This window comes from Salvelinus namaycush, chromosome 15 (genome assembly GCF_016432855.1).
Source record: "Salvelinus namaycush isolate Seneca chromosome 15, SaNama_1.0, whole genome shotgun sequence".
In the NCBI taxonomy this organism is placed as follows: Eukaryota; Metazoa; Chordata; class Actinopteri; order Salmoniformes; family Salmonidae; genus Salvelinus; species Salvelinus namaycush.
Window position 1 is genome coordinate 24,935,721 of NC_052321.1, and position 14,314 is coordinate 24,950,034.

Sequence of the window (14,314 nt, forward strand, 5' to 3'; positions counted from 1 at the left end):
CCACCCCTACCCGCTTTCTCACACATATTTATTTGGATATCTCTTCTGAAGTGCTTCTGCTTCTGACATTCTGTTTGACAGATTGAAGATATTCAGGCATCTGCTGTTGAACAGACAGGGGATTTCTATGAAGATGTATATAGCCTTTGTAGCCTATAATAGAATGAAAAAATTGGCATAAACCTTTTAGTTTGCCCTGTATGTATTTTATATTCAGCCTGAGCCATATTGAAAGACCAACCTGCGTCATGGCATGAAAAACAGAAACAAAACACTGTCACACTGACTGTCATAAGTGACAGTCCATACAGTGCAAGTCCCTTATGCAACACCTGTTGCAGTTATGTGTTTCTTGGTGGGGGACTCAGTTCCCCTAGGTCCTATTACCAAGTACCAATTGGGGACTCAGTAGATACAAGACTTCTAATGTGTTTTCTGCATTCACTGGAGATGACTCACCGTTTCAAAGCAGTCTTCTCAGTCAACACAATCCAATGTCTCTTAGATCATCTTCACAACATCTATTAAGTTGTTTACACTGTATTGTCTGGGCTCCCGAGTGGCGCAGCGGTCTAAGGCACTGCATCTCAGTTCCAGAGGCATCAACCGGCTGTGATTGGGAGCCCCAAAGGGCTGCGCACAATTGACCCAGCGTTGTCCGGGTTTAGCCGGGGTAGGCTGTCATTGTAAATAAGAATTTCTTCCTAACTGACTTGCCTAGTTAAATAAAAAAAATACATTTTTGTCTAGTTTGCCTATTTAACGTTCTCGACATGGAGGCACATTGTCTTGTGGATATGTTGCAGTAATTGTTTGAAAAGGTGTCAGTGAAAATAGTTCGCCAAAAAGCAAGTGTGTTAACCGTTTCCCCCTGCATACTGGGAAACCTAGATGTACACCGCAGAGATCCCCCGACGCCTATATTAAGGAGCGTGTTGTGTGTGGTGATACGCATGCGTTATCACACCCCGGGAGCCTGCAGAATGCAGCGCTTCGGAGGCGCGCGTCGGTGCCACAGTGCGCTCTCAGCAGCTGAAGCGCAGTGTTACAATGAGCTTCTCCATCCCACCGGCTAATACCCACCCACACTGCCGTACTCCGATAAGCAGCATCAAAACCGCCCACCACCTCACAACCACCGCCTGGCCCCAGGATGCCCGGGGGAAAGAGAGGGCTTGTGGCACCGCAGAATACTTTTTTGGAAAACATTGTCCGGCGCTCAAGTGGTAAGCAATGTACCTGTTCGTGGGTTTCCATAACAAACAGCTTTAAATAGTTTGGATGATTGTCTTCCTTTTTTTGTTAAAGATAATTCTAGTCTATTCATAGTCTAATCATTGTTTTTTATATGACTTGCCTTTATTGTTAAAATTATCTGGTAGTTTGTTTACAAAGTTTATTCGATGACGTCATGCCAAGGCGATTTGGTGTTCATCATGGTAGTGCATAGGCTGCTGAATTTGATATACTGCCAGTCATGTTGCACGGAAATTATATTTCATTGAGGTCAATATAAATTATATTTATTTTCAGATATCATGTAAATTGTTTTAGTGATTATTTGTAAGTTCATTTGTAGGCCATATCAAAAATAGATAACAATAGCTTAATTTGCAATCCATTTAGCAATCATTAGACTACTCTCTTATATTTATTTGGCTATTTGTGGTGTGTGTATATCACTTCTTGGCAGTGTTCAGCTATAGGCTTTATACATTTGCAGTAAAAAGAATCAGCATGCAGGATGCAGTAAAACATTTATGTCATTACTTAAAGGGGCAATCTGCAATTGCTACATACATTTTGGGATTTATAAATGAATGATTTGTACTCATTGATTCTTGAAGAATATAACTTATAAATGCCGCATGAGCTTAGTTCAACTGTTGTACCCCATCACAACCCAAAATATAAGCTTGTTTTACTCCAATGTTTCTAAACAAAGTAAATGTAAACAAACATTTACAAAGTAAATGTAGCCTCAAAACATGGTTAAAACTATAATTATGAAATCATGGATGATCAGTCCTCGCATGCTTTGCTCTGTCTATAAATTGTTATTTCTCTCCAAGTTTCTGCGTACAGAAATGTGATGATCCATATTGTGCTATTAACAACCTGAGAAATGAATCACTCTCTTGTCTATCAGCGAAATGCCAGTGAAACTGCAGCAGCTGAGGTATAGAATCTCTAATGCAGAGGCTGCTGTGGACTTGGCAGCAGAGTTAAGACATATGTGCTGCAAACTCTCCCTCTCTGATTAACTTATGGTTGTTGTTGTGGACGTAGGACAAGCTACTGAGTGTAGTGTCATAATTATATGGACCACAAAAGAGCGAGACATTTGATGGACATGTCATCACTGTGTTAGGCTTCATTGTGTGGGTCACTCTCATCACGCATCGCCAATGGGTTGTGACAGACCATCTGAGTGTTTGCAGACATTTTACACCAGAGCCATCCCCCTCACCACACACCTGTTTACTTCGACCTTTCCTCACAGAGACCAGCTTCCTCCTGGGGAACGCCCAGATCGTGGAGTGGCCTGTAGTCTACAGTAATGACGGATTCTGCAAGCTCTCTGGGTTCCACAGGGCTGAGGTTATGCAAAAGAGCAGCACTTGCAGGTAAGGATGGTTGTTGTATGGTAATATAGTAATCATTTTATTATGCCCCTTTGTATGTGTACTGTATCTGCCGTTATAGATGACCACTAAACCACTGTAGAATGCTTTGAAAAGTGCCTTCATTAAAGTGAAGTAAGTCAGTTTATCACCTGAGCTGTCTGAACATCACATTGCAAGAGACTCACTGAATCTGGTGTTCCACTAGTACTGAATGAGTCCATGTACTGCCTGCTGCTTATAGAAAGAGTTTCAAATGGAACAAATGACTGTTGCAAAGGGAAACCAGTCAGTCCCCCCAAGGTGAGGCCATCTTTAAAATACAACTCCAAAAGCTTCACTTGAGGTTTTCCTGGCCTTCGACCAGGGCTAAGGGCTTGTTAAGCCTGGGGCTAAAGTCGTCCTTAACATGTGATTCTATGGGAGTGGAGGAGCATTGGCCTTAAAGGGTAGGTAGCATAAATGTAACCACATGTAACATATGGATTTTCATTAGAATACACATCAAAGGCCCTCCCGAGTGGCGCAGTGGTCTAAGGCACTGCTTCACAGTGCTACAGACCCGGTGTCATTCCCGGGCTGTGTCACAACCAGCTGTGATCGGGATTCCCATAGGGCGGCGCACAATTGGCCCAGCATCATACGGCTTAGGGGAGGGTTTGGTCATTTATTTGGCTCATCGCGCTCTAGCGACTCCTTGTGCCGGGCCGGGCGCCTGCAGGCCGACCATCGTTGTCAGTTGAAAAGTGTTTCCTCCGACACATTGGTGCGGCTGGCTTCCGGGTTAAGCTGCAGGTATTAAGAAGCGATGTTTGGCGGGTCATGTTTCAGAGGACGCATGACTTGACCTTCGCCTACGATCCTGTTAGGGAGTTGTAGCAATGAGTCAAGATCGAAAAAGGGGGTAATTTTTTTTAAAATAATAATAAAAAAAAGAATTTGCATCAAAAGTCCCAGCGCAAAGTTACACCTCACTTTTTTTACCCCTTCTAGTTATTACATAAAACTGATCCGAATGATGAAGAATGACGAAATCAGTCTGGAAAAAACATTTGTGGGGTGTGATGTAATATGGAGGTCCTGGCAAGCCAGCCTATTCCCTATAATGTAAACTCCAACATAAATAACTTTGTTTGCACTCTACAGCCAACTTAAAAGCAAATACTGTATGAATACATTGTTACAAGTCAGCTTGTAAGATTGCTAACCAACTAGCCTGCTAACATTAGCCCTACTAGCCTTCTAACGTTATCCCTACCAGCCTGCTAACATTAGCCCTACTGGCCTTCTAACGTTATCCCTACCGGCCTTCTAACGTTATCCCTACCAGCCTGCTAACATTAGCCCTACTGGCCTTCTAACGTTATCCCTACCAGCCTGCTAACATTAGCCCTACTAGCTTTCTAACGTTATCCCTACCAGCCTGCTAACGTTACATTAGCACTTCCTGAGTCAGCAAGTTGCTATCAACAACTAGCTCACAGCTACATTAAAATAAAACCAATGTTTTTGAAATACATAACCACAGCTAACCAGTTATCAGAGAATTGTAAGGGAGTGTGTACGCTTATTACTATGAAATTATTAACGGGGCTATAAATCAGCATGAAACTGTAAAATAGTTACAATTATAACTACGATCAACTTATGGGCAATTAAGTTCTCAAAATATCAGGCAATGTATTCTTGGAGACAGTAGATATCTTTACAAAACAAAGATATCTTTGTTTGCAAGTGCATCGGTGATGTTGTACTCACGGTGACTATTAATACCTTCCCCAACCAGAAACCATGGATTGATTGAACTGACAGCGTGAACCACTGCTTTTAATCATGGCAAGGTGACCGGAAACATGACCGAATACAAACAGTGTAGCTATTCCCTCCGCAAGGCAATCAAACAAGCTAAGCGTCAATATAGAGAGAAAGTAGAGTCGCAATTCAATGGCTCAGACACGAGACATGTGGCAGGGTCTACAGTCAATCACGGATTACAAAAAGAAAACCAGCCCCATCGCAGACACCGATGTCTTGCTCCCAGACAAACTTAACAACTTCTTTGCTCACTTTGAGGACAGTACAGTGCCACTGACACGGCCCGCTACCAAAACCTGCGGGCTCTCCTTCACCGCAGCCAATGTGAGTAAAACATTTAAACGTGTTAACCCTCGCAAGGCTGCCGGCCCAGACGGCATCCCGAGCCGCGTCCTCAGAGCATGCGCAGACCAGCTGGCTGGTGTGTTTACTGACATATTCAATCAATCTCTATCCCAGTCTGCTGTTCCTACATGCTTCAAGAGGGCCACCATTGTTCCTGTTCCCAAGAAAGCTAAGGTAACTGAGCTAAACGACTATCGCCCCGTAGCACTCACTTCCGTCATCATAAAGTGCTTTGAGAGACTAGTCAAGGATCATATCACCTCCACCCTACCTGACACCCTAGACCCACTCCAATTTGCTTACCGCCACAATAGGTTCACAGACAACGCAATCGCAATCACGCTGCACACTGCCCTAACCTGTCTGGACAAGAAGAATTCCAATGTTCATCGATGACAGCTCAGCATTTAACACCATAGTACCCTCCAAACTCGTCATTAAGCTCGAGATCCTGGGTCTCGACCCTGCCCTGTGCAACTGGGTCCTGGACTTTCTGACGGGCTTCCCCCAGGTGGTGAGGGTAGAAAACAACATCTCCACCCCGCTGATCCTCAGCACTGGAGCTCCACAAGGGTGTGTTCTCAGCCCTCTCCTGTACTCCCTGTTCACTCATGACTGCGTGGCCATGCATGCCTCCAACTCAATCATCAAGTTTGCAGACGACACTACAGTGGTAGGCTTAATTACCATCAACGACGAGACGGCCTACAGGGAGGAGGTGAGGGCCCACGGAGTGTGGTGTCAGGAAAATAACCTCACAGTCAACGTCAACAAAACAAAGGAAATGATTGTGGACTTCAGGAAACAGCAGAGGGAGCACCCCCCCTATCCACATCGACGGGACAGTAGTGGAAAAGGTGGAAAGTTTTAAACTCCTCGGCGTACACATCACGGACAAACTGAAATGGTCCACCCACACAGACAGCGTGGTGAAGAAGGCGCAACAGCACCTCTTCAACCTCAGGAGGCTGAAGAAATTTGGCTTGTCACCAAAAAGACTCTCAAACTTTTACAGATGCACAATCGAGAGAATCCTGTCGGGCTGTATCACCGCCTGGTACGGCAACTGCTCCGTCCACAACCGTAAGGCTCTCCAGTGGGTAGTGAGGTCTGCACAACGCATCACCGGGGGCAAACTACCTGCCCTCCAGGACACCTACACCACTTGATGTCACAGGAAGGCCAGAAAGATCATCAAGGACAACAACCACCCGAGCCACTGCCTGTTCACCCCGCTATCATCCAGAAGGCGAGGTCAGTACATGTGCATCAAAGCTGGGGCCGAGAGACTGAAAAACAGCTTCTATCTCAAGGCCATCAGACTGTTAAACAGCCATCACTAACATTGAGTGGCTGCTGCCAACATACTGACTCAAATCTCTAGCCACTTTAATAATTAAAAAGTGGATGTAAGAAATATATCACTAGTCACTTTATATTTGGCTCATCGCGCTCCAGCGAGTCCTTGTGGCGGGCCGGGAGCCTGCAGGCTTTCTTCGGTCCTTAGTTGAACGGTGTTTCCTTCGACACATTGGTGCAGCTGGCTTCCTGGTTAAGCCAGCGAGTGTTAAGAAGCGCGGCTTGGCGTGTCATGTTTTGGAGGACACATGACTTGACCTTCACCTCTCCCGAGCCAGTTGGGGAGTTGCAGCGATGAGACAAGATCAGAAATCACAAAATTGATTACGTTGGATTATGTTGGAGAGGCTTCCATTGTGGGGTATGCATGGATGTCTGAGCTGTTTGCTACTGGTTTAAAAAGACAGCTCGGTGCATTCGGCGTGTCAATACTTCTTACAAAAACAAGTAGTTATGTTCTGTTCTGTTAGACAGGTAACTCTTTATCCACAATATAGCAGGGGGTGTAAAGCCATAACACATACTTTTTTCCAGCAGCAGACCATGATCGATAATGTCAAAAGCTGCACTGAAGTTTGACAAAACTGCTCCCACAATCTTTTATCATCAATTTCTCTCAGCCAATCATCAGTCATTTGTGTTTGTATGAGGGGGAAAAAACAATTGAATCCATTTTAGAATAAGGCTGTAACAACAAAATGTGGAAAAATTCAAAGGGTCTGAATACTTTCCAAATGCACTGTATTGTGCACATAAATGGAGGGTACTTTGTACACTCTCATAACATCTTCCACTGCATGTGTGAAGATTGTGATCGCACAGATCAAATCGAATCAAAGTTTATTTGTCACGTGGGCCGAATACAACAGGTACAGTGAAATGCTTACTTACTTTTTCGCACTAACCAATAGTGCGAAAAAAAAGGTGTGTGTGTGTGTAGGTAAGTAAAGAAATAAAACAACAGTAAAAATACATTTGAAAAATACATTAACAGTAGCAAGGCTATATACAGACACCTGTTAGTCAGGCTTATTGAGGTAGTATGTACATGTAGGTATGGTTAAAGTGACTATGCATATTTGATGAACAGAGAGTAGCAGTAGTGTAAAAAGAGGGGTTGGCGGGTGGTGGGACACAATGCAGATAGCCCGGTTAGCCAATGTGTGGGAGCACTGGTTGGTCGGGCCAATTGAGGTAGTATGTACATGAATGTTTAGTTAAAGTGACTATGTATATATGATAAACAGAGAGTAGCAGCAGCGTAAAAGAGGGGTTGGGGGGACACAATGCAAATAGTACGGGTAACCATTTGGTTACCTGTTCAGGAGTCTTATGGCTTGGGGGTAAAAACTGTTGAGAAGCCTTTTTGTCCTAGATTTGGCACTCCGGTACCGCTTGCCATGCGGTAGTAGAGAGAACAGTCTATGACTGGGGTGGCTGGGGTCTTTGACATTTGACATTTTTAGGGCCTTCCTCTGACACCGCCTGGTGTAGAGGTCCTGGATGGCAGGCAGCTTTGCCCCAGTGATGTACTGGGCCGTACGCACTACCCTCTGAAGTGCCTTGCGGTCGGAGGCCGAGCAATTGCCGTACCAGGCAGTGATGCAACCGGTCAGGATGCTCTCGATGTTGCAGTTGTAGAACCTTTTAAGGATCTCAGGACCATTGCCAAATCTTTTTAGTTTCCTGAGGGGGAATAGGCTTTGTCGTGCCCTCTTCTCGACTGTCTTGGTGTGTTTGGACCATTCTAGTTTGTTGTTGATGTGGACACCAAGGAACTTGAAGCTCTCAACCAGCTCCACTACAGCCCCGTCGATGAGAATGGGGGCGTGCTCGGTGCTCCTTTTCCTGTAGTCCACAATCATCTCCTTAGTCTTGGTTACATTGAGGGATAGGTTGTTATTCTGGCACCAACCGGCCAGGTCTCTGACCTCCTCCCTATAGGCGGTCTCATCATTGTCGGTGATCAGGCCTACCACTGTTGTGTCATCAGGAAACTTAATGATGGTGTTGGAGTCGTGCAGTCATGAGTGAACAGGGAGTACAGGAGGGGACTGAGCAAGCACCCCTGCACACACCCCCGTGTTGAGAATCAACGTGGCGGATGTGTTGTTACCTACCCTTACCACCTGGGGGCAGCCCGTCAGGAAGTCTAGGATCCAGTTGCAGAGGGAGGTGTTTAGTCCCAGGTTACTTAGCTTAGTGATGAGCTTTGAGGGTACTATGGTGTTGAACGCTGAGCTGTAGTCAATGAATAGCATTCTCACGTAAGTGTTCCTTTTGTCCAGGTGGGAAAGGGCAGTGTGGAGTGCAATAGAGATTGCATCATCTGTGGATCTGTTTGGGCGTTATGCAAATTGGAGTGGGTCTAGGGTTTCTGGGATAATGGTGTTGATGTGAGCCATTACCAGCCTTTCAAAGCACGTCATGGCTACGAATGTGAGTGCTACGGGTCTGTAGTCATTTAGGCAGGTTGCCTTTGTGTTCTTGGGCACAGGGACTATGGTGGTCTGCTTGAAACATGTTGGTATTACAGACTCAATCAGGGACATGTTGAAAATGTCAGTGAAGACACCTGCCAGTTGGTCAGCACATGCCCGGAGCACACGTCCTGGTAATCCGTCTGGCCCGCAGCCTTGTGTATGTTGACCTGTTTAAAGGTCTTACTCACGTCGGCTACGGAGAGCGTGATCACACAGTCGTCCGGAACAGCTGATGCTCTCATGCATGCCTCAGTGTTGCTTGCCTCGAAGCGAGCATAGAAAAGATTTAGCTCGTCTGGTAGGCTCGTGTCACTGGGCAGCTCGCGGCTGTGCTTCCCATTTGTAGTCTGTAATAGTTTGCAAACCCTGCCACATCCGACGAGCGTCGGAGCCGGTGTAGTATGATTCAATCTTAGCCCTGTATTGACGCTTTGCATGTTTGATGGTTCGTCGCAGGGCATAGCTGGATTTCTTGTAAGCTTCCGGGTTAGAGTCCCGCACCTTGAAAGCGGTAGCTCTACCCTTTAGCTCAGTGCGAATGTTGCCTGTAATCCATGGCTTCTGGTTGAGGTATGTACGTGCAGTCAGTGTGATGACGACGTCCTCGATGCACTTATTGATAAAGCCAGTGACTGATGTGGTGTATTCCTCAATGTCATCGTAAGAATCTCGGAACATGTTCCAGTCTGTGATAGCAAAACAGTCCTGTAGTTTAGCATCTGCTTCATCTGACCACTTTTTTATAGACCGAGTCACTGGTGCTTCCTGCTTTAATTTTAGCTTGTAAGCAGGAATCAGGATGATAGAGTTGTGGTCGGATTTACCAAATGGAGGCCGAGGGAGAGCTTTGTACGCGTCTCTGTGTGTGGAGTACAGGTGATCTAGAATTTTTTCCCCTCTGGTTGCACATTTAACATGTTGATAGAGATTTGGTAGAACTGATTTAAGTTTCCCTGCATTAAAGTCTCCGGCCACTAGGAGCGCCGCCTCTGGGTGAGTGGTTTCCTGTTTGCTTATTTCCTTATACAGCTGACTGAGTGTGGTCTTAGTGCCAGCATCTGTTTGTGGTGGTAAATAAATATCCACGAAAAGTATGGCTGAGAACTCTCTAGGCAAGTAGTGTGGCCTGCAATTTATCACAATATACTCTACTTCAGGCGAGCAAAATCTAGAGACTTCCTTAGATTTCGTGGACCAGCTGTTGTTTACAAATATGCACAGACCGCCCCCCCTCGTCTTACCGGAGTGTGCTGTTCTATCCTGCCGGTGCAGCGTATATCCCGCTAGCTGAATATCCATGTCGTCATTCAGCCACGATTCCGTGAAACATAGAACATTACAGTTTTTGATATCCTGTTGGTAGGATATTCGTGATCGTACCTCGTCTAATTTATTGGCCAATGATTGCACGTTGGCAAGTAATATTGACGGTAACGGCAGCTTTCCTACTCGCCTTCTGCGGGTCCTGACGAGGCATCCGGCTCTTCGTCCTCTGTACCTGCGTCGCTTCCTCTTGCGAATAACTGGGATGTCGGCCCTGCCGGGTGTTTGGAGAATATCATGTGAGTCTTGCTTGTTGTTGAAAAAATCTTTGTCTAATCCGAGGTGAGTGATCGCTGTCCTGATATCCAGAAGCTCTTTTCTGCCGTAAGATACGGTGGCAGAAACATTATGTTCAAAATAAGTTACAAATAACGCGAAAACCCCCCCACATAATAGCACAATTGGTTGGGCGCCCGTAAAACTGCAGCCATTTCTTCCGGCGCCATTTTAGCGATATCAAACAGTATCCTTTTTGTGGATACATTTTTGGTAATAACTGTACACACACATCTCAACACATTTAACCATGTCATTTTCAGTCCGTTTACGCTGTTTGCTTCATCAGAATCCTGCTCTGTTCATGTCTCCAGCAAAAGTTGGAGTGCTCTTTGGTTCAAACCTGCCACCCTTGTTGCTGATAGTAGAAGCTTTGATGAAGACTAGAGGCACAGATAGAACAATGAGACAATGAGATATTTCACCAGATGTATAAATGTGAAGCATCCGCTTGGCGTTTCCACTCACTACCAAATATGGTGGTGAGAAGAAGCCTAGTGGCTGGCAGTTGGAGAAGATGGAACGATATGGATTTTGGCTGACATTCTGCAAATGTTCTCATCGATGAAACATTTGATCTCAATACAGTTTTTTGTTCCCAAAAGTATAATCTATTATGAACAGAGTGGACTACGTTTTGTAGAATTTTTACTCTTTGCCAAAGTTTCCAAAAATTGCTTGTCTAGAAGGAGTACAAGGGCGAATTTAGTTATTGCACACGCTCACTTCAGAGTAGGTGTTCCTTACGGAAATATGCAAATAAATGCTAGAACGTGCCAATAGGATCTCGCTAGCTCGTGCTTGGCTCTGCCCCCCTCCTTGCTTGTTCTGCCCACTATGACCAATTTGTTCCTATTGGAAACGACAGGGTGTGGTCTTTCTTGGGTTAGTTATAAACATCTTTGCTAGAGGTGTGAGATGAGCAAAAGAGGAGAAGGCCGACTCCTGCTGTGAGCTTGCTGAGAGTGGCCCTCCATCTTCCTTTGTTCTCTGGCCAGTGAAGAGAGGGAATCCTTGTGTATTGTTATTGTGGTTGGCATCTGGCCTGGATGTGTTAATTTGACGCTTCTCTACAGAACTGTATATGCAGTTAACGTTATCTTAGCCAGCGAACTAGCCAGCCAGTTAACATTATAAAAATGAAGACCAGCGAGCACAGGCAGTAACCCACAGAACATGACTAAAACAAAACCCGTCAACAGATAAAAAAAACAAAAAAAGCTAAGACAGAGTGGAGACTTACATATTGACGGCTGTGGCTCATCATGGCAAGGACTGTAGGCTGAGTTAGCAAAAACAAAGAGAGAGCCAGCGAGAGAGAGGCATTTCTGGTGTGATAAGTCTAGCTAGCTTTTTAGCCAGCTAACTAGTCTTGCCAGCTAGCATATCCCTGCAGAGGAAACTTCCACCAGATATGAAATGTCAAGATGTCTGACAAAAGCAGCGACTCCGAGCATAGCAGGAACTCTGTTTCCCTTGGGCCTGACCATTTTGGAGAACCTGATGAAGATGAGATGGTGGCAGAGCAGGCAGCTGAGGCAGGGATCACTTTCCCGTTTCGATTTGACCCTGAAGCATGGCACAGAGAGCTTGCTGGTGCTGAACTTGTAGTGCGCGATGCGGCTCCACGTGTAGGGAATGTTGATTGGTAATATGGCTTGCTAGTTTGCTACTGAGAATACACCCTATAATATCACTTATTACGTAACTACTAGTGGGTGGTATAATGCAACATTCTGGCTACCCCACAATCTACTTGGATGTCAATGTGCTGCGCACGGCCTACAATACCTATTGGCAGGACCATATGCTGACACCGAGTCCATACTCAACACGAGTTAGCTAATATTTAAATAAATCATCAATCGAATGCAATCAAATAATGTTACACCACTCCCCCTACCAATAGTAATAAACTTTTCCCCTTTATTTTTTAGAAAGTTCAGACACAGGCAGTTGATCAGCTGGATTTGGAGCTATCTGGGGCGGCACAACCGTGTGCCACTTCCAGCGTGTGCAGTCAATGGGATAAGAAATAGGTTCACAAAATGAGGAGAACATGTCCTACACAGGCTTCAAGTGCCCCCCACTTGGGGCTCCCGAGTGGCGCAGCAGAAATCAGCTTAGGGCTAGATGCAGGTGTGTTTATGGCAGCGTGACATTAGAAGGCTGATGTTGGACTGAGGTGGTAATCAGTTTCCTAGAGAAAGAGACAGGGAGAAAGACAGAAAATTATTCTGAAGTTACTCAAACATTTAGACTTTGAATCAACTCCACATCAAGTAACTGATGCAAGCAGTAAAATTAGATTTAGAAAAACACCTTATGGAACAGAGGGGACTGTGAAGCAACACAAACATAGGCACAGACACATGCATACAAACACACACACAATAGCATATGTACTATACACATGGATTTAGTACTGTAGATATGTGGTAGTGGTGGAGTAGGGGCCTGAGGGCACAGTGTGTTGTGAAATCTGTGAATGTATTGTAATGTTTTTAACATTGTATAAGCTGCCTTAATATACAAATATTACGACACTGTATTTTACCAATGAGATAACAATACTTGCTGCATGAGTACTGTCTCAAGTCATTCCAGAGCAGGCTGGAGAAGCTGAGGCACGAGGAGAGCCACCCGCATGTAAAAAAAAACAACATTATATAATCCCGCATTGCCTGGTCTTTCGTGGGATGCTGAAACTGGCTACAGAGTGGTGGAGGTGATTCCAGGATCCTGGTGTCTGACTCGTCCTCCGGGAGTAGGGGGGGACAAACCACAGCTTTCACTATTTTGGCAGCGTAGTCTGTAAAGACACATAATAACAGGCATTTCAACATTTATATAATTTGACTTAGGTAGTTTTGGTCTTCATTGGCCTAATTGTGTATCCAAAATTCTTGGCCATTGGGAAGGAGACGGAGTACCTCAGCAGGTTGTCTTTTCTCACTGCCTGCATCCGTCCACTGTTCTCATTTTAACGCAAGGCTGGGGCGGCAGGTAGACTAGTGGTTAGAGCGTTGGACTAGTAACCAAAAAGTTGCAAGATCAAATCCTTGAGCTGACAAGGTGAAAATCTGTCATTCTGCCCCTGAACAAGGCACTGTTCCTAGGCCATCATTGTAAATAAGAATTTGTTCTTAACTGACTTGCCTCGTTAAATAAAGGTTCAAAAAAAGAAAAAAGGCTGCAAGAGCTAAAACAAAAAAGGATAAAAAAAGAAGCACAGGAAACATTTGAGTTGGGTTCCAACTGAGAGACACAAACAATGGAAAGGGTTTTGATACACTTGACTGTAATAATGACAGATTCAGTAGTATTGCTTTACCAACACTGCATGCATTCCCTTGTGGGAGAAGGTAGCGCTTCGACAGGAAGTGTAGCATCAGAGAGTACTCCTCTAGCCCTGATGTCTGGTAGTCAGTGGATAGTTGCGAGATGTCCTTCAGGATCAAGGCCACATGTAGAATCTTCTCCAAACCCATTGAGGTCCCAGAGTCTGGAATTTGATTTAAAAACAGAATGAACTATTATATTGTAAGATTGGCTGTTCTGTAAAAATCCATGTACTACACGTAGGATATGTACACTGACTTAGTTCCAGCCACTCCTTTGTCCGTTCTTCTGCTTGCAGTGGTGTATGATGACACAAAGGCATGAGTGGCATCAGTAGGTTGGTATGCTGGTTCTGAATGTGGTACAGTGTAATGTTTCCATTTTGGCACAATAATTTCCCTGCTTTCTTCAGGAGTCATGACCAGTAGGGGTGGTTGATAGTGGAGTTCCGCCACTGCCCAACATCAGCACACCCTCTCTCGAGTGGTGTCAATTTTCTTGTATAGAGCTAATCACAGTAGAAAACGGGTAATAAAAATGTACACATGGATGAGTAGAATAGTCATACCCACTTATACAGTATAATGACACAAAGTTAAATATTTCTTACATTTAGCCAAATATCAAAGTGATGCTTTGTATCTGGCATGTTCTCCCAGATCCATTTAACGATCTGTCTGTTTGGGTCAGTGATGAGGGTTCCAACCACCAGCTCAGCACTGCTTAGTCCTCTTCAACCCCTCCAGT

At 44.9% G+C, this 14,314-nt stretch overlaps 1 protein-coding gene across 1 annotated transcript in view; it reads left to right on the plus strand.

Annotated features, from left to right (window-relative positions):
- The first annotated feature begins 1,153 nt into the window (after positions 1-1,153).
- The window catches only part of kcnh5b (potassium voltage-gated channel, subfamily H (eag-related), member 5b), a 93,765-nt gene continuing 80,604 nt past the window's right edge, over positions 1,154-14,314 (plus strand). Inside the window, exons 1-2 of the mRNA XM_039009084.1 lie at positions 1,154-1,226; positions 2,504-2,627. Of these exons, the coding sequence (XP_038865012.1) occupies positions 1,154-1,226; positions 2,504-2,627 (197 nt within the window). The remainder of the gene's footprint in view (positions 1,227-2,503; positions 2,628-14,314) is intronic.